General features: G+C 33.0%; 1 protein-coding gene and 1 long non-coding RNA gene across 2 annotated transcripts; both read left to right on the top strand.

The window, feature by feature from the left end:
• Positions 1-346: 346 nt before the first annotated feature.
• LOC145635081 (uncharacterized) lies at positions 347-1,518 on the top strand. The gene is made up of 2 exons (XR_014113773.1): positions 347-671; positions 1,353-1,518. It is a non-coding gene; the product is annotated as an uncharacterized LOC145635081 (long non-coding RNA).
• A 17,796-nt stretch (positions 1,519-19,314) lies between these two features.
• On the top strand, positions 19,315-20,258 carry LOC145637112 (uncharacterized). The gene is made up of 3 exons (XM_081688620.1): positions 19,315-19,332; positions 19,432-19,575; positions 19,665-20,258. Exons 1-3 carry the CDS (start codon positions 19,315-19,317, stop codon positions 20,256-20,258), a joined length of 756 nt encoding a protein of 251 aa, XP_081544746.1.
• The last annotated feature ends 1,716 nt before the right edge of the window (positions 20,259-21,974 follow it).

Genomic DNA, 21,974 nt, shown 5'->3' with positions numbered 1-21,974 from the left:
ACTATTCACTACTACACTTATCTACGTACTACTATTACTACCTTTTATTATTATTATTATTATTATTATTATTATTATTATTATTATTATTATTATTATTATTATTATTATTATTATTATCATGATTATTATTATTATTATTATTATTATAATTACTGTTGTTATAATTACTGTTGTTATCATAGTTGTTGCTCTTGATGTATGCTATTATTATTACTACTAGCTACAACAAATACTTGCACAATTACTACTACTACTATTCACATATATAAGTACTACTTATTTGCTTACGTATGGTACTACTACTTCCTATTATTATTATTAGTAGTAGTAGTATTAGTATTATTATTATTGATGTTAGTATTGTAGTTGTTGCTGCTGAGTTGCTACTACTACAATTACTACTATCATACTACTACTTACCTACGTATCACTACTACTACTCTTATTATTATTAATAGTATTATTACTATTATTATTATTACGGATAGTTAAAGATTATTTTATAAATACAAGTGTTAATAAATTGGTCATGCACAACTAGTCAAAGTCGATAGTCTAAGTCCTTGTATCTATGGGTTGAAAAGTATTTGATTAGGATTATTGGTTTGTTGTAGGAGGTATTTCCGGTTCGTAACTAGGAACCCCGTGTTTGTTTTGCAAAGATCAAGGTACGTACACGTGGCTAGATCTTTTATAAAATGACTTTTATATACAACGTGATTTACATGTTAATTGATTTCGAACCATGTTTAAATGTTTGTGAAATATATTTCGGTGAAACATGTTTTAAGTGTTTGATCTCAAATGTTTAAATATTTCATACGGTTGATTATAAACTTGTACTGATATTCAAGATGTTTTAAAAAGGAAGTTTTATTGTTTTAATTTATCCCGAGTATGGGATATTGGAAAGTTTATTTATCAGGATTTATTCCTTAGATCTTTGGATTTTTAACTCCCACTACGCGGAGTAAGTTGAAGACTATGGGCTTTGTATGACCTAGTCTTTCCCCTTGATAGCACTATGTAAAGGAGTTACTAGCTTGGGGGGTGTGCACACTTAGGTGGTAAAATGATTTACGAAAATAAGGATTGATCCATCCTATTCGGAATTATCTTTGGAAAGTTGGTTATTTCGGAAATTGGTTCTTTTGACAAGTTTTTATACATGAATTTCTATTCAGGAATGGTTTGGATAAATTATGATTTATTAAAGTTAAATCTTTTCGAAAGCATGTTTAATTAATTAAATTGATTTTACATGTCTAGCATTTGTATGTACTTAGCATTTTGGCTAATACGTATTTGTTTTGTTTTGGCTTGGCCCTACTTATCATTTTTATAAGTAGATAGGTGATGGCGATCGGACAACGTGAACTATATGCTGCATTGGGAATGATGGGCGGTGATCACCTAATTTAATTTAGTAAACATAGTATTAGTGGTTTAGTTACTTTGAAAATGTATCAAACTATTATTACTACTATTATTATCATTAATGAAAGTTAAGTACTATTTTCCGCTGCAAAACTCTGTTAAGCCTTACGTAATCACGTGGCGGTAATACTCCCATGTTACTCCCTAAAGTTGGATACTATTGTTAATATTAGAGAGTAATTTAGGGGTGTTACATCTAGACACCCTTGCTATTCTTCCACTTTTGATCCTTCAAAGGGGGATGAATATGGCACGAATTAGGAGCCCTTGGTAGCAGAAACTAGGGTTCAAATCACCCTTGATTTACCCGTGGAATGCAAGAAAATATTGAAGAGAAAAGGAGGAGTTGTGCTGCGGTCTTTTGTGATGGAGAAAATCGAAATTTAAACGTAAAGTGATGGGGAATAATTAATGAGGAGTCTTTTGACCTTTTGGGCAGCCTTCATTAGTGCTTTGATTGGCCATTACGACAAACTTAAGAGGGGGTTACTAGGGTGGAAAATATCAGCCCCTTACCCTTTGATAGCCGCAAATTTTAAGATGCACCATGTTGCACCTAGAAATAGGTGCACCACGCCTATATTTTTGAACATTTAGTAAAAAAAACATCTAAATAATTGAAATTTTAAACATGTAGTAAAAACATCTGAACATCGCAAAATTTTGAACATTTAGTTAAAAAATCTGAACAATCGCAATGCATCACACCTATACTTTTGAACATTTAGTAAAAAAAAAAACTGAACAATCGTGAATTTTGAACATTTAGTAAAAAAATCTTAACATTGTAAATTTTGAACATTAAGTAAAAAAAAAAAAAAAAAAAAAAAAAAAAACTGAACAATCGCAGGCACCAATACTTTTGAACATTTAGTTAAAAAATATGAACAATAACAAATTTTAAACATTTAGTAAAAAAACTGAACAATCGCAAATTTTGAATTATTACGAGTCAGACTGATTTTGAAAAAAGTTTGTCTAACTCGTAATAATTCAATAGTTTTGTAATATAAACTGAACATTTACTGTATACAAAATGATCATTTCTTTATAAAATATGAACATAAAAATTGCATATTTATGTTCAGTTTTTGTGACGTGTTCAGATTTTTTTACTAAATGTTCATTTTTTGTAAAATGTTTATTTTATTTACTAAATGTTCAAAAGTATAGGCATGGTGTACTTATTTCTAGGTGCACCATGGTGCACATAATACTAATTGTTTGATAGCTGCCATGAGAATCATTAGGAATGGGCTCAAATTGAGCTCTCCAAAAGGCCATATTAAGCTAGGATTGAAGGCTTCCCTTTTAGGCTTGATTGAATGATTACTTTAGCTTAAGAATGGTTTAATAGTTCCCTCTAGGGTTTTCCCTTGGGAGGGTTTTTCCTAGCCTCTTTTGCTAGGGTTTTTTCTTTGTTTTTTCTTCAATCCTTTCCTACTTTTCTTCATCTCCTTCATTCTTGATTTTTATTTGTAAATTTTGTAGGGGCTTCCGCTGGTTTTTACCGGTGGAAAGCCCCAAAATCTCTTTAATTGCTTTTAATAAAAAGATACCATCCTTAAGATGGTGTTCATGGTAGGGATTTTGATTACTTGTTTATTGAAGAACGAAGATCGAAGGTTTCGCAATTTCTACCGGAGTTTAGAAGACCACGGAAGGATATTCATCCAAAAAATTATGCATCTGCAGATCTTATGCCGAATTAGAGCGAACTCACAGGTTGTATTGCTTCGGATGAAGTTTTTTGTTAAGGCTATTATCAATCGATTCTGCAATGTTAATTTTAGGGTTTTATATGTTTTTGTTGGAATTTTAAATTTCTCAAAAATTGATTGTAAGTGCCATTTGGCTATTTTATAAATGAAATCTTTAATCTTCCCGTCAAAAAAAAATTAAAAATAAAAAAGAAGTTAATAAACAAGTCTATCTTAATCTGTTTAGTCATGAAAGTTTTGAGGAAAAACCCGACCCATAAATAAATACTAGTTGGCCCGAAACGAGACTAGGAAAGGAATGTAACGGGAGACATTTTAAAATGCATTCAAAAATTATAATATAGATTATATTATTTATATCTCAGTAATAATATCAATAATAATAATAATTAAAAAAATTATTTAAATCACAATACAAAAATATATACATATAAAGTTCATATGTACAGAAAAGCGACATAATAGACGAAATGCGAAACCACTAATATTATTCATTTATAATGACAAAATAAATAAAAGGACACTATAATGAGTTTTATAAATAAAATAGTCAAAGAATACTTTATAAACAATACCAATTTGATAAACGAGTTGACGGAATCACCCAATACAACTTTATTTATCGATATTGATACGATTGCCGTAAAATGTTTTAAAAACTCCAAAATCATTTTACACCTATTAAATTGGTACTTCAATCAATCACCCATGATGACCCGTATCAATCTCAATAGATTAAATAATATCAAAATTACATATAATATAAGTGTAACACTTACTAAATTGACACTTAAACTTAAGGAATCACCCTTTAAGGCTAATATCAATTCAGACATGTCAAAAATAATTGAAATGATTAAAACTCAAATATAAAACCTTTCCAAAAAAAAAAAAAACTTTCAATCGTTTCGTCAAAATAGTAGGGTTTCAAAAGCTTGGAATAACCCTAAAATCAATACAATAATTAAATTAAAATTTTAATTTAAAAATTGATATTTAAATTAGAAATTAGGTTTAATAGGTGCACATAAAATAGTGGTTCGAAAATACATAGTGTTACATATTTGATGAAAAAATCGTTACTAATTTAGCATCATAAATGCGAAAATTATATTTCCATACATTTGTATATTATTATTATAATTTATAATGAAATAATTGTTGCGATAGAAACAGAGGAGTCAAAGAAAGATATTCATTGTTAGAATGGATATATTTTTAAAAAACAAAGTAATATTTTTTCAGATAAAAATAATAATCATATATACATGTGTGATTAAGTCCTCAATTATAATAACAATAAAGTGGTTTTTAATTTATAATATACTTCTTATTTTCCGAAAAAAAAATATAGTATACTTCTTACGTGTTTTTTAATAGTTGCATACAATTTTTTTTTTAGTATAATAGTCTCTATTACATTAAGGTTTATATGATAATCTATTAAGATTTTAAGAGAGAAAATTGAATATTCTAAGATGTTGACTCAAATAATTTAAAAGATATACCCTAAATTTTGAAATTGAAATTCGAAGATATTAAAAACATTACTTTACTAGCTGCATCAATGTGGAAAAAGTTTAGAAGTTTCTTTAATAAAGGGAACAAACACAATTTTACTTCGTCATATTAAGAGATAAAAAAAACTTAAAAGTAAACAAAGAATTTAAACAAAAAGGACTCAATCAATTGAGTAACCTAGGGTTTGATCAAAAGAGAAAAAGCTAAGCTACAGTAAAGCTCTAAATTTCCAACGGCAAAAGACCAAAAAAAAATGAAGTGGGATCGTAGAAGATAAAAGGTAATAGTTAGAAATTTGCTATAATTATTTAAACTTTACGGTATTAAAGTAGTTTTTGGGTAGGTTTTTATATTGCTACACAAATAAAAAAAAAAAAGTATTTACAAATATATATTACACTCCGTAGTTTGTGTGTGGTTTAAAAAAGTTGTTTTTTAAAAAATATTTGTAAAGTAATATATCAATAAACAATTCATGTCAACTTTGTGAAATATAACTATTCTTAAACCTGTGTGATGCAAGACTGTCTAATGTATTACAATATTTATTTTTGAATTTGAACGTATAGTGATTTATTAATCTGATAAAAACTATGTTCATAAGTTTCTATAAATTCAACAATTTATACTGGTAAAAATACAAACCTTGTAATATATTTGACAAAATCGATCATGAAAACCCAATTTCTTTTAAGCAAAAACTCAAAATTTGGTTAGAAAGATCAATTGCATGAGTATTGTGATATAAATAGAAGAGGGGAATATGGAACTAACTATCAAAGGAACAAATTTTAGAAACTGAACAATGATAAGAGGAAAAGAAACAACAGAATTTAAAAGGGAAAAAAAATTGTAACGCTTTACTCTGATATTTTTTTAAAAAAAAAAAGGATGCTTCAATAAGATTAATAGGGCTTAATTTTTTAGGGTCAGAAAAAGAAACAACATTGGGATTTTTTATTTATTATTATTTCTCTTACATTTAATTAAAATTAAATAAAATATATGTAAATAAAAATACTGGTTGTAAATAAAAAAAAAAAATTGAAATACCAATTAAAACTTGTCTAAAAAAAATACCACTTAAAATTTAAAATAAATTCAAATACAAAATTAATCCACTTATAAACAAAAGTTATGATTAGATCTAATGCTAAAAAAATCAAAATAACATTTGAAAAAACTATAAACAAAACCAAAATAAGTTTTTATAACGTAAACTAAAAAATTATATTAAACCAAATAAAACTAAATAAACACAATCAATTTTAAAAATAAACTAATACATGAATTGATATTATAAAAGAAATTGTAAACAGTAAATTCTTTAAAAAAAAAAAACAACAAAATCTGTGAAAATGGAAAATTCAAAAATCGTACAAATTTTAGAAAAATGCTAATAGAAATTCTAAATCACAATTTGTTCCAAATTAAAAAAAAAATCATTAAAAAAAATCAAAAAGAAATTTTCAAAACAAATATATTAAAGAAAATTGCCGCATCAAATTTAAAATAAAAAAAGTTCAAAATTCTAAAAAAATTGAAATTTACGTAAAACTAATATGAAAATAAAAACGGATTTTTCACCAAATACCACTGAGTTTAAACTTAATTCACCGTATACCACCAAAAACTTTGTAATACACCTTGTACCACTCAGTTACTGTATATTAACACGAAATGCCTTTTTCCTTAACTGCCGTTAGTCTGTCGTTTGAGGGAATTTACCAATTTGCCCTTATACATAAAACTGGCGCCATCAATAGGGTTGACTCCCCCAAACATCACACTTGTAATTCGAAAAAATTGACCCCCCATTTTCCCTTTCCATTGAAGCTTCTCTCTGTTCTTCACCATTTAAGTTGATCCTCAAAAATCAATCCAAAAGCTGTAAACTTTCTTCGATCTAAAGTAGACGTTGCTAGTAGGACGATAATTAGGGCTTTTCGATTGAACACGGAACCTATTTGGAGCGGTTTGAGATAGGAAGTTGTTCGTGACTGAATTTCGCTCGAAATTCTCACCTGGGTTGGGTTAAGCATTCTAAAGGTAATATTCTTCTCATTGATTTGATTTTCGAGCTCTGATTTTGTTGTTTTTTGCGAAATTGAGTTAGGGTTAGGGTTTATTCGAAAATGATTATGTTAGTTTGGATGTTATGCTATTAACTTCGAATGATTAGTTTGGAAGTTGTTAACTGGTGATTAGATTAAGTTTGATGTTAACTGGTGATGTGATGTTAATTGTTGTTGCTTATTATTCATTGTTAGGATGAGTGCATTGTGGCTATTAGTTCGTTCGCCAGGTGGTAGTTTTGATGTTAGGGTGGATGACACTGATAAGACCAATTTGATGGAGTTGTTTGAGTATATGTTTGAGGATTCAGTAAAGCAAAATGTTTTCCTCCCTAAGTACTTCACTTTGTTTGTGAGTAAACCTAGAACTATTCGTAAGCTAGAGTTAGTTGATGATGGGGCAATGTTGAAAATGTGGGAGTGGAATGAAGGGAAGGATGAAATAGAAGTGTTCATAGAAGAGACAGAAAACCCATCTGTTGTCTTCAAGTCTGCAGAAGCTAGTTGGGCAAGAACTTTGAAGATGAGGGCTGACAAAATTAGGCAGAAGGAGGAAGAGAGAAGAAGAAATGCAGAGGCTGAAGAAGTTGAGGAGGAGCTTAATGCTCAAGAACCATTTACTGTTGCTGTAGAGGTCCCTGTTGTGAATGCAGAAGAAGATAAGACTGAATATGTTAGGGTATTCCACACTGCAGCAGCTGATGAGTCATTTCCATGAGATTCTCAACCTCAACCTTCACAAAATGAACCATCTCAACCCTCAAATGAAAAAAGTAAGACACCATCACCACCCAAAAAATCTCCTAGAAGGAAAAAAGTAACTCCAAGGAAGAAAAAAACCCAACCTAAGCAGTCAACTCAACCAAGTCAGCCTACATCTCCACCACCAAGTCAGCACCCTTCTCCACCAGCAACACCAACACACCATGCTTCCCCAAATAACCCACACATGCATGAATCACCACCCCAAGCCAGGCAGCCTACACCACCCCTACCACCCCAACCTACTGCTGCTTCTAGTTCTGTTGCCAAGCCTAAAGTGCAATCTAGAGTTAAACCAAAAGAGTGGAGGGTGCCAAGAAGCACAGCAAAAAAGTATGGTGTTGAGGTTGTGAAGAATAAAAGAGGAGGGAGGGAAGTGAATACAAGGAGCAAACAACCTGTGCAAGTTGAGGACAGTGATGGTGAATCTGATCCATGGCCCCTTAATTTCTTTGTGATTAAACAGTAAGCACCATGTTCTGATGGTTTGTGATTTCTTTGTGTTGGTTTTGTTTTTTTTTCTTTTTTTTTTTTTTTTTTTGGACTTAAACCAGCTGTAAGGAATTGGTGCATGAAAAGGATGGGTTCTAGGTTTGACAAAGAAATTGATATGGATCCTAATGAGCTAACAGATTTTGCTAAGGGAGTTTTGGAGACAAGAAGTGAGGAGTCCAGATTGTGTCATGTGATAGCAGCTGGTGGTGGAGAGTTTGAGGTCAGGGATGGGCATGTGAAGTTCCCTGTCACACTTCAGACAATGACCTGTGGTTGTGGGAAGTGGCAAGGGTCAGGAATACCATGCAGACATGGTCTAAGGGTCATATACAGCCAAAGACTTCAAGCTGCAGATTATGTGTCACCATACTTCAAGGGAGCTGCTTACAAGCTGACTTATGGAGACCACATCCATCCCATGTCAGATCCAAGTCACTGGCTAACATTTGATGTGCCTGAAATAGCACCACCAACTGTCAAAAGAGCTGCAGGCAGACCAGCTAAGCAGAGAAGGAGAGCATCTCATGAAGCAAGAAAAAGAAAGAGGCACAAGAACAACAAGTGCAGTCTTTGCAAGGAGTTGGGACACAATGCAAAAACCTGTAAGGCAAGAAAGGAAGCAGCAAAACAAGCAGAAAATGCAGCATCCAGTTCACAGCAAGGAAAAGGAAGAGGGAGGAAGAGAAAGGCTGACAGTTAGAATCCTTGAAGCTGCCATACATTATGTATAATTTTTTGGGGAAAACATTTCAAACTGGTGTCAGGTTTTTTGGACAAAATGTTAACCACTTAGTTGTTTTGCAACAAACTTGTTTATTACAACCATTGCAAAATCATGTAGCCCTAATTTTTTTGAAGACAAATAGCTACCAATTTATATAAACAAAGTTTGTTTACATTTTTACTCTAGCTTTTAGAAGTGTGACTTGATTAGTATCTCCCTCAAACACTACATTTATATAAACAAAGTAGCCGTTACAAGTGTGCAAGGGTTATTTTTAAAAAAAATATTACCGTTACAAAAAAATGGGTAAGTAGTGAAATAACTTTTAAATAATGGTATATGGTGAAATAATTTTTAACAGTAGTGGTATATGGTGAATTGGTAAATTCCCTCAAACGGCAGACTAACGGCAGTTAAGGAAAAAGGCATTTCGTGTTAATATACAGTAACTGAGTGGTACAAGGTGTATTACAAAGTTTTTGGTGGTATACGGTGAATTAAGTTTAAACTCAGTGGTATTTGGTGAAAAATCCGAAATAAAAAATAAAAAAACTAGTCTTTTTAAACAATAAATAACTTGTTTTAAACATTTCAAAAGAAAATATCTTTTAAAAATATACAGATAACATTATAAAACACAATTTAAAAGCAAACATCAGAATAATGAATTATTTTTTTCAAAAACTCATAATTGGAGAAGAAAATTGGCAAGAGAAATTAATTTAGACCTAAAATTGATTTGGGGTAATAAAAAAGGAAGAGAGATTAAAAAATAAGGAAAAACAATTGAATTCATACATACCTTAATTGAATTGTGCAAGAGAGAAAGACAGATAAAATTAAATTAAAAATAAAGATTGTTGGGATTGTGGAAAACCATCAAAAATAAAGGATATTGATGTATAAATAAATTGAATAATGTAAAGGGGAAATGAAGTATCGTTTGGGAATAAATTGAAAAAACAGAAAGATAAATATTAGGAATGAAATATTTCTTTTTTGAAAAATATAAAGGATGACGTGGCATTGTTGATTTTTTTTAAAAAAAACGTTCCTGTTTTAAAATAATAGTATTGATATGTGTATAGGTTCACGTAATTTGTTAATTTATATTTATTGTTAATATAATTTGTTTCATACCACTGTTTTTAAAAAAAAAAATTGTTTCATATCATTAAAGTTGCTCAAAATTCAATAAATCAATTTCCATAATTTAGAAGGCTAACAAATATCATTATACATCGTAGTAAAGAAATATCACTATTCATATATGGTGGCTTACATTTTGTATAGTCATCTCTTTTATTTTGGTTTAAAATTTTAAATCATTTGTAACTGATTGTGGAAAGCACTTAAAATAATTTTTTATACTTAAAGGCTTTCAAGATTACAAATAAAGTGACAAATATGTATTGAATTGCCTTTAGCCTTAAGAGCATGCACAATGGTTGCCCACAACCATTGTGGTTATGCTTATTTTATTAATTTCTACATCTTCCACCTCACCTATTACCACTCTTATACCCATTTAATAACCCATGTCTCCCAATAGTTAACCACATCTTTTTGGTTATACATTTTCTCTCTCCTACTTTTACCCAACCCCACCACACAATATCTCTCTTAAATCCTATCATATATAACTAATACACTTGGTAATAATCAATTAAAACTAATAATTATTATTAGCATACAATAATTAAATAAAATGACTTATGTTTAAAATTAATGCATTATATTATTTAATTAGTAAGTAATTAGTCGTTAATTAAGAAATACACAATAATTGCAACTTTACTAAATTCGATAATAATAAAAATAGTACATATTCTATCAAATGACAACAATCTTTAAAAGATAAAAACGAACCGTGCTTGAGTACAAATACAATAATTTAATGTTACGATTATACAACTATTAACGCAAATTATTTTGCCTACTGTGAACACCGAATTTGAGCCACATATGTTCAACTAAGTCTTTCTTTAAGGCTTTATGCATAGCTTCATCACGAACACGAGCTCTATTAGACATATAAATTTTCAAACTTGCAATTCGGTTGTTGCTATTTTCGAACTGAAAAGGCTCTTCAGTGTTTCTATTACTTGAAGACGCGTTTGTAGCTTGATCATATTCATTTGGATCGTAATACGTTTTATACGTATCTCTTTCGTCCTCAACGATCATATTGTGCATAATGATACATGCTATCATTATTTTTCCTAACATTGATGCGTCACGAGCTAGCGCAGGATTCCGTATTATTGCAAAACGAGCTTGTAATACTCCAAAAGCACGCTCAACATCCTTTCGTCTAGCTTCTTGTAATTTGGCAAAAAGACCTTCTTTTTCATTTTGTGGTAGTGATATTGTAGGAATGATTGCTGCCCATTTAGGATATATGTCATCAGTGAGATAATATCCCATATTGTAATGATGGTCATTCACAACATAGTTAATAGAAGGTGCACGACCTTCAAAAACATCGTTAAACAAAGGGGATCTATCAAGAACGTTAATATCATTACGACTACCTGGTGTCCCAAAAAAAGCATGCCAGATCCAAAGATCATATGATGCCACAGCTTCCAATATTAATGTGGGCTTACCTGGTCTTCCAGAAAACATACCTTTTAATCGAAGTGGACAATTTTTCCACCGCCAATGCATGCAATCAATAGAACCTAGCATACCTGGAAATCCTCGACGTTCACCAATTCTTAGTAGTCTTACTAGATCTTCTTCATTGGGCTTTCTAAGGTATTCATCACTAAAGTAAGAGACAATTCCTTCCACAAAATGTTGTAGTGAATCTCTTGCAAGAGATGCACTAATTCGAATGTAGTCATCTACAGAATCCGCAGAGGTGCCATAAGCTATTAGCCTCATAGCAGTTGTGCATTTTTGCAATCCGGAGGCACCAAATCTTCCTGTAGAGAAAAATAAAATTTGATAATAAAGAGAGTAATATTCACTAAAAAAAAAATTGTTTCAAAATACCTCAATATTGGGCTCATTTTATAGAGAAAAATAAAATAGAGCCGTTGGTGTTTTTTTTTTTTTTTAGAATTGTATTTTAAAAATTATGGCCGTTACAAAATTACAACGGTAATAAAATCATAGCAAATCTCAGCCATTGATTAAATGAATAGGTGTCACAATCTCAAGAAGCCTTGTCATTATATGTCACTATCAAAAACAATAAAATATTCCATGACCAAGCTACAATAACCGGTTATTCTACTAACGAGGTTATTGAAAATTTCCCCCTAAAATTTCTCTCTCTTCATTATTTTATTATTATTCTACTTTCTCTCTCTTAATAACCAACCTCAATAACCAATGGTTGGGTATACTCTAATTGCTATATCTTGCCTACCTTACTCATCTATTGAATAATATTAAATGGTACATAATAATGAGCAGATAATATGGATGAAAATGTTCGAACACTAGATATTTTAGAAGAAACGTTAATGATTAACCATCTAGGCTAATTGTCATTTATGCTTCAACGTTGAACACTATATTATTCCCTCCGTCCCTCATTAATAGTCACTTTTGGTAGAAAATCACGGAAATTAATAAACATAAATAAGTAGCAAAATTACATTAAAAAAGTAAATTTACATTGGGTATGGAAAAAAGTAGAGAGGGAAAGTAATTAAAGTACATAGGAAAGTAAGATTTACATGGGAAAGTTAAATTTGCACAAATATTTTTGAAAATGGGAGAGTATTTTTGTAAAAAAAATAATATTGATGGTACTTGAAAAAAGCAAATGTGACTAACATTTTGGGTCACAAAAAATGACAAAAGTGACTATCAATGGGGGACGGAGGGAGTATATTATACTATAAAGTATTGAAGACACATATACTACATACAAACTATTAGATGCTCTAAAAAATTAGCAGTTGACAATTACAAAAGTAGTAACCAGGGACAACGTCCGTGCTACTCACTAGTTGTATATATCAAAAGGAGCTAAACACATTTTTCTTCTTTGGGCATAAATTTATATGGCTCCACCTCTCACCCAAAAGTGCATTTGAGTGAGAGTGGTGTGCAATATTAAGGAACGTACTGGCGATACAATGTGCACCCCGATTGCGCCGGAATTCATTTTCAAATTCAGTGACGAAATGTCAAGCCATACCATTTTTCCTTTGATCAAACAAACACATTATTCTTACTTCCTCCGTTACGCATTATGTGCAACAATTGCCAAAAAGGGAAATTACACATTATGTGCAACAACTTTTTCTTTCCTTTTTTGGTAACTTTTTTAAAATGAAATTACTATAATACCCCTATTTAAAAACTAATAGCACTATTTTAGTTACTAATTTAAATTAATTAGATTATTTACATTAATAATTAAAAAGTTAAAAACCCCTTTCTCTCCCCTGCCACCATAATCACCGACCACCACCATCATCACCGACCACCCATGAGAACCATCGTACCAAACCACCAGTACCACGAACACCTTCGACACCAGACCACCGACACCAAGGCCACCATAAACATCTCCGACGCTGAACCATTGCAACCATCAACATGATCATCTTCTTCATCTTCATTTAGGGTTCATCTTCGTTCTTTATCGCCGCCACCACCACCACCAAGGATCTCAGATCGAAATTCGAAACGATAGAGAAAGAGAAATGGGTATGCGATTTGGCTGATGGATTCAGATATAGGGATTTCGCTGGTGGATTTCCATAGTGGATTTCGCTGGTACGGTGGGGGTTTCGCAGGTGGTGGGGGTTTTGGGATTTCGCTGGTGGATTTCGATGGTGGATTTCGCTGGTACAGTGGGGGTTTCGCAGGTGGTGGGGTTTTTGGGATTTCACTAGTACGGTGGGGGTTTCGAGATTGTGGTGCTGGTGGTCGGGGCTTCGGGATTTCACAGGTGGATTTCGGAGTTTTTGGTGGTGGTGGTCGTTTCTGGTTGTCGGGGTTACAGATTAGTTTCGCTGGTGGTTGTCGGGGTTGTCGTTTCTAGTGGTGGCGAATTTGCGGAGTTTTTTTTGTGGTGGCCTGGGTTTTGGGATTTCTCTGGTGGAGTTTGTGGTCGTGGCCGTGGTGGAGTTTCTGGTTGTGGTGCTGGTGGTGGGGTTTCAGGTGGTGTACGGATATAATAGTGGTGGTGGAGGGGTGTTAGTTGGTGGTGATGTGGTAAATTATTAGTCATACCACTCTTTAATCACTTACCCTTTAATCTTACTAATCAAGGCTTAACATCTTTTGTCTTGGAGTTCGTGTCAACCTATTTGTTGCACATAATGCGTAACGGAGGAAGTATAGTTTTGTAGCGTTTAAAACACTTTACACATATTTTACAACAATTTTGTAATGAATTATTAATTTTCAGTGGCTACTCAATGGGTATTGATTGAAATACATCCCACAAGTTCTGAACACTAAAACTTAGTAATGTGATTTTTACACTTAACTAAGGGTGTCCATTATTCGAACTCCAGTCCGAAATCCAATCCAATTCAGTCCAAATATGCTATTCGGATTACACTTTTATTTTTTAATTTGGATTGGATTTGGACATAAAAATTTTGAAATTCAGATTTTGAATTGGATTTGGACTCAAATTTTTTAAGTCCAAAAAGTCCAATCCAGTCCTAATAGTCAGAATTTAAAAAATAAATATCCATATTTTTTAAGTCCAAAAATAAATAATCTATCTATTAACTATTACTAAAACAGAAGTTGTTGACGTCACCATTGCCCACGTTTCGCTTTCTTAATAAAAATTTTCTCGCCTAAATGCAATGATGATATCATTTGAGCTATCATATTTAACATCTTTGAAATTTTAAAATTGGAAGCTTCTACATTACAACTAAAACCTATCAATTTATCGTAGGAGATTGAAACAATTTTAAATAGCACACTAATAAATGACCTCGTATATTGAACTATAAATTAGACAACGTTGAACAGATAATATATCCTAATTTTGATTAAAATAAAAAATATTAAAACAAAATATACGTAATTCTTATTTATATTTATGTATAATAGCAATTTATTTTTAAAATGTACAAATTAAAAATAGGCTTTATTTAAAAGAAAATTTTTCAAAAAAATCCTTTTAAAACCACCATTTTGCGAAAAAAAAACTTTTTAAAAGTTTTTTGATTAAAAAAAAACCACCACGTTCATTTTTTTGCGAGAGGAAACCTATTTCCCTAATTACCCTCTAATTAACTTAATTAGATTCTAATTTCTTCTAATTAACCTCTAACCCACCAAATTACTAAATAATTAAATTTAATTAATATATATATAAAAAAAAACCACCACCCCCTCCCCTCCTCCTCCCCTTCTTCCTCTTTCCTCCTTCTTCCTCCCATGGCATCAACCCTCCTCCCCCACCGGACTTGCTGTCCAAATCCCCCACCTTCGGCGACCTCCTCCACCACCAGACAACCTTCCCTTTTTGTAATACCCCGTATTTTCATACGTATTTTCCTAATTAATTCATTATGAATTATTTAATAAAAAGGGTATTTTAGTAAATTTATTATTTGGAGCCAAAATAATATTTGAATTTTAGCGGCAAAAGTATTTTGAAAACTAATTATTGTTTTGGATAAGATTTATTATCCATTTATCCTATTTTAAAAACCGAATTATTTACATATTTCGGATATTTTAATTAAAGCAAAATAATATTTTAATTAATTAATTGTTATGGCCGAAATTACCTAATAACTAGCTAGGATTTTCGGATTTTTCATGTATGGAAAATCTGTTTTTTCTTGGTTATTTATTGGTAAGTAATTGGTAATTAATTAATTAATTATTATTCTATATTATTTATACAATTATTTTATTCCTTAAAAACCGAGCAAAATATTCCTAAATATATCTAGAGGAATCCGAAAATTAGAGCTATGGTAAGCTCCATATTTTCGGCCCTCATGAAATATTTTGGGGGAATTTAATCGGTAAAATTATATTTTGAATCATCTCCCAAAATCTCCTATTTTCCTTAATTCTAACTCTTCATCTTTTTAATATCCAATCATCATATTTTCTTACCATTCATTTTTCTTAATTATTCCCCTAGTAATTTTAATTTCTTTAATATTTTTCATGACATACATACCTTCCATATTCAATTATACACAATCTCTTTAATATCAAAACTTTCCTTAAACCTTTACTCACTTCTCCAAGTAATCCCTTAAACCCTACTTACCATAATTCTTCCTACATTTTCCTACCATAATTCATACACATGCTAGCCTATAAATACCCTTTAATTCATGATCAAACCTCACACAAAATTCTCATAATTCTCTCTCAAAACCTCTAATTAATTCCTTGTTCTTTTTCCTCTTTTCTTGCGCCAACCACCACCACCGAACACCACCTCCCACCACCGGCGCCACCTTCCGCCACCGACCACCACCGGCAACAGCCACATGTCGTCGTGCTGCTGCCCTTGCCGCACCTCCTCCTTCCTCTCCTCCTTGGTTTCTTATCTTTCTTCTCCTTTTTCTCTTATTCAATTATTATTATTATTATGGGAGATTTATATAAAAATTATTATGAGTAGTTTTAAAATCAAATTTTAATAATGTTTATGTTGAATTAATTTAAAAGATTCATGTACATATAGTTGGGAGGGTTTAATTTAATTATTTGTGATTATTTGTTAATTTTATATTATTTAAGGTTTTATTTACTTGTAGGGTGTTTTTGATCAAGCTACTTGAGAGTTCTTTTGAAGTGTTTTTGGCTAAGCGAGGATCAAGGTACGTTAGGTGGCTAGATACCTTGAAAGTGATCGATTTGAATGAACATGTTTGAATGATTTATGTTTCTTGAATTAAATTGAATTGAATTATGGTTTATGAAATAAAAGTATGTTTAAAAGATTGGTTTTAATAATTAAATTGGGGAAATTTTAGATTTTAACACCATACAAATCAATGAAAATTGATATTAACACCACCCAAAAAAAAGTTTATTTTAACACCAGATGAAAAAAATTAAAATTAGAAGTTACCACCGGATAACGGTTTCTGTGACGGAAAAGTGACGTGGGTCCCATGTTTTAGGTTTACCTCCAATTTTCGGACATAGTAAACACGATTCTTCCTCCTTCATTGATTACTTCCAACCATCTTCATTGAATTCTCTCTGATTCTTCATGTACTCAAAATAATATCTTCATCTAGGGCATTCAATTTCTTAAAATTGTGTGGTTGGGGATAGCAGAGTACAAGGGAGATGTCATTGTTGCAGAAGAATAGCCTTCGAGGATTTCGTCATTCATCTTCAAAAAAGGGAGAAAGTTGTTGGCAATCTGACAATTACAGGTGATAGATTCCAAAGAAGGTATCTTTTTTATCTTTTTACAGCAATTACTGGCCTGGTGAATGGTTGATGTCAATTTTGCAATTTTATGCTTAATTGGGGTTACTTTTGGCAATTGAAACAAAGAACCCTAGAAAAATCAAATATTTTGAAATTGACTATGTGAATTAGGTTAATTAGTGGTTTAGGTTGAAATTTGGGATTAATTAATGGGGGTTTTTGTGAATTGACTTTATATGTGTGATTTGTTTATTGATGCATGTTGGACTGGATTCTTTGTAGTTAAATATTCAATTAGTGTAGTTGATTAGTAATGTGTTGCTATTATATTGCTTTTAATAATACTATTCTATCTGTGTTATTGGTGGGTAGATAATGGGTGACAATGAAGATATGGTTGACATCTGTCTAAGAGTGGGGGGTGCTTTTGTCCCTAAAAGAGTTAGCAAAGATAGACAGTTGCTTTGTTGGTGTACGTGGGGGGTGGTGTTATTGGAGAAGAAAAGTACAAGTGTCTAAGTTGGATGTACAGGAGATTAGGTCAGCTGCAATTCATGGATTTGTTAATGGTGATATGGAGGTGCCTGTGTATTTCAACTGTTGGTATAGGCAGAAGGGGAAAACATTTAACACTGGTAGAAGAGAATTAATCAACAGTGATGAAGTGAAGGGCCTTTTAGAGACTAGAAATGGAGAGGGGTATGTTGAAGTCTTTGTCACAGCACAACCTACTTTGAAGCCCATAACTCAGCTCAACCCAATCCCCACCCAAAGGATAAGGTTAGTAAAAAAGGGAGGAAGGGTTAAAGTACTTCTACTGTCAGTAATAGGAGTAGCCCTGGGTTTAAGAAGACTGAAACTGAAAGGGAGGAAAGTCCACCAAGGGAGAATTTGTTGAGGCAGAAATTGAAGGGGAAGGTTACAGAAGCTGGAGTGTCTTGTAGCTCAAAAGAGAAGAGTAAGGTGAAAGGTAAAGCCTCAGAAAAGGCTAAAGCATTGGTGTTTGAAGAACAGGATGTTGGTGGCAATAAATCTGATTACTCTAGCTCAGATTACAGTGATGATGACTTAGATTGGGAACCAGGTGAAGAAGAATTTGATGAAGGGGATGAAGAATGGTTTATTGATGGGTCTAAGGAGATCTTAAATAAGGTTAACAAGACTTTGAGGAAACTGCAAGGCAGTGGCATAGATCAGGGTGTTGTTAAAGATAAGAGGTCAGATCTGAAAGATGACCTGGATATAGGAACAGTCAGGGTCAATCAAGAGGCTGAAGATGGTGATTTAGAGAGTTCTAGAAGCTTGTGTGAATCAGAGGAGGATACTGCTCCATGGTTTAATGAAGATGTGGACTTCCAAAAGCCCATCCAGCTGCAGCTAAGGCAAAAGTTCAAGAATGCTGCAATCTTAAGAAGGGTATTGAGACTGCATGTCATACAAGAGAGGTATGAGTTTTATTTCTTGCATAATGACAGTAGGAGGATTACAGTACAGTGTAGGTATAGATGTGACTGTAAGTTCAACAGTTATACTTGTAGAATTCCTGCATGTACATGTGCGGGGGGAGTAAAGTGTCATTTTAAGGTGTATGCATCAAAACTAGTGAAGCAGGAAACTTGGCAAATTAAAATCTGTAAATTGAAACACACTTGTCTTAGAGTGAAGAAGAACGGGATGATTACTGCTGAATACATAGCAGACAAGTACTTAGAGGAGTTTAGGAGTAATTCTGCATGGAGAATTAAGGATATTAGGGCTAGGGTTCTTACTGACTTGGGAATTGAGGTGACATACTTTAAAGCATGGATGGCTAGGTGTAGGGCTAAACTGATCATATTTGGTTCAGCAAGGGAGCAGTATGCTAGGGTGTGGGATTATGGAAGAGCTGTGATGAAGTATAACCCTGGTTCTGGGTGCAATGTGGTTGTGATGGTATAGACAGTCCTGAGTCCCCTTTGTTTTTGAGAATGTTCATTTGTTTGAGGCCTTTGAGAGATGGCTTTGCTAAGGGCTGTAGGCCAATGATTGGGGTCGATGGTTGTCACCTCAAGGGTGCATATCCTGGACAAATCATGGTGGCAGTAGCTAAGGATGGGAATAACAACCTATTTCCTTTAGTTTGGGCAACAGTGGAGGCAGAGAATAATTTAAAGAGAGTTGGGGTTGGTTCTTAGAGTCCCTTATGGAAATGTTCACACATGATCAAGGAGCAGGGCTGACAATAATGTCAGACAGGCAAAAGGTAAGAGTTCATGTTTTTACATATTCATTTTTAGTTGTTAATCTTATCTTTATGTAAGTAATTAGGACAACTTATTCAATGTGTGAATGAATATGCTAGGGTCTACTGGAAGCAATGGCTGATGTAGTTCCAAAAGCTGAAAAAAGATTTTGTGTTAGGCACATTTGGGCAAACTTCAAGCTCAAATTCCCTGGGTCAACATACAAGGAACTGTTTTGGGCAGCATCTAGATCAACAACTGAAGTAAGTAATATTCTCATACATATTCAATGTTTGTTCTTGTCTTGCTTTTGAACTGGTTCCTGTGCTAAATTTGCTTACATTACTATCAGTTTAACTTCAAATTTGTCATGGACTCTATCAAAGAGTTATCACAAGAGGCATATGATTATTTGGTGAGCATTCCCACCCAGTCTTGGTCAAGACATGCATTTTCATCTAACTGCAAGTCCAACATGTTGTTAAACAACATGTGTGAGACTTTCAATGCAGTCATCAAGCCTGCCAGAGATAAGTCTATCCTCACCCAAATGGAATGGATGAGGAGGTATGTAATGAATAGGAACAATGAGAAGTGGGAGGATTCTAAACAAATTACAAGCAACCTTACCCCTTATGTGAGGAATGTCTTGGCTAGGATAGAATTTGTTGCTAGGAAGTGTGTTGTGCAACCATCAAGAGATGAAACATTTGAAGTGCAGTTGATGGATGATCAAGAGTGTGTGGACTTACAAAAGGAAACTTGTACCTGTTATCATTGGGAACTAACTGGGATTCCTTGTGTGCATGCTTATTCATGCATGATGGACATGAGGGGTGACATAGAGGCATATGTGGACCCTTATTACACCATGGACTCATACAGGAAGGCTTATGAACCATGTGTCCATAACCTATGCCTGGTCCCAAACACTGGGAGAGAGTGAATATGAGGGAACCACAACCTCCTGCATTTAAGGTACAGCCTGGAAGACCAAAGAGCAAAAAAAGAAAACTTGAACCAGGGGAATGTTCTACTGCAAGTGGACAGCCAAACACAGTAAAGAGGAAGAAACAATGCAATAAATGTGCAGGTTTTGGTCATTATGCCAAGACCTGCAAAAACCCTGCTGCACTAGCAACTGATGAGCTAAGGCCACCAAGCAGACCACCCTCCAATACTCCTTGGGTGGTGGAGGAGAGGAAGAAGAAAGAAGTCAAAGCTGCCAAAAAGGTATAACACTTGAACCATGTGTTTTTGTACTTTTATTAAGTTAGTTCTCCAAGCTGACTTAGTTATTCATTCCTAAAACAGAGCTCAAGTCAACCAAGCTCAAGTCAGCCAAAGGCAAAGCAGCAAGTTAAGTCAAAGCTCAATGCTTCCTCCAGCCAGCCTGCAACAACATCAGTTCAACAACCATCACACACAGGTGTGATAACAAGGGGCAAGCTGCAAAATATCAAGGGTGTAAACCTCACTCAGTGATGTAATAGTTAGAAAACAATGTGTTTTTATGTTTCACTTATGTCAGTTTTTTGTTGGGTTGTCATTAGCATTAACATTTGAACAATCAGAAACTTGGGTTAGGTATATTTTGTATGGTTGTCATTGCCATTAAAACAGGTTGAAGTAAACACCTTTTGGCAAGTATTTATGAATATTTATGTTCACTTCACCAATTCCCCAATCAATCCCTACTTTAATGCATGCATGCTTTCAATTTCAAGTTAAAACCATCAGTAATGAACAACAAACACATGATAATAAATAGTTGGAATTCATTCACTAAAATATTTGGAAATTTGGAATTTCATTACACAAAATATCCCAACACTTCAAGTCACAAAATGATAATTCAAACACCTACTTCTATTAGCTTACAACTACACACCCCTAACCATTAGGAAAACTACACCAATTGACAAACTAATACAGATAGTCATGCCCACCCATAAATACTTCACTAAAGAGACCCCCCTGCCTTGCAGTCCCTGTTCATTCTCTTTCTTTCAGCATTCAAAGTCTTGCATCTCATCTTCAAATTGTCAACTTCATTAAGTAGGCACTTCCTTTGCCCATTGATTTCATCAACTTCCCTTTTCAACTCATTCACTTCACACTTAAGCAGCTTCTTATCCAACAAGAGAGGTTGTTGATAACCCCTGTTTGCCATTCTATCCCATCGGGTTGATCAACCCATTCGAAGAACTTGCGCCCCCTTGATTCTGTGACTGGATCAAAAAACTTGCAAGCTCTGAACTTCCTCCCTGTATTCTCCCTAGTCCAGCTAGTTAGCCTCACCATTGCCACTCCGCAGTTGCATTTGTGCTCCTTTGAAGGGGAATAGCTCAAAGAAGACATAATCTGCATCAATTGAGGATGAATATAATGTTTAGTGCTTTCTACACATACGAATTAAAATTCTCAACAACAACTTTCAATTAAAACTCATTAACATGAAAACCCCCAATTTCATTTTCAATTAAACCCTAACACCTGCAAATTGTGCATTTACATGACTAAATTACTAATCCAATCACCAAATCCAGCATAATACATGACTACATTACTAAACTAACCAAATTTAAACAATAATAAACAACCTCAAGTTGCCATTACATTGGAGAGAAGGTGCGATTTTGATGTATTAACAAAAATACCT

This window comes from Chenopodium album, chromosome 6, assembly GCF_948465745.1.
Source record: "Chenopodium album chromosome 6, dcCheAlbu1.1, whole genome shotgun sequence".
Taxonomy (NCBI): Eukaryota; Viridiplantae; Streptophyta; class Magnoliopsida; order Caryophyllales; family Amaranthaceae; genus Chenopodium; species Chenopodium album.
Note: the sequence above shows the minus strand (reverse complement) of the source record. Positions and strands in the feature narration are given on the sequence as shown.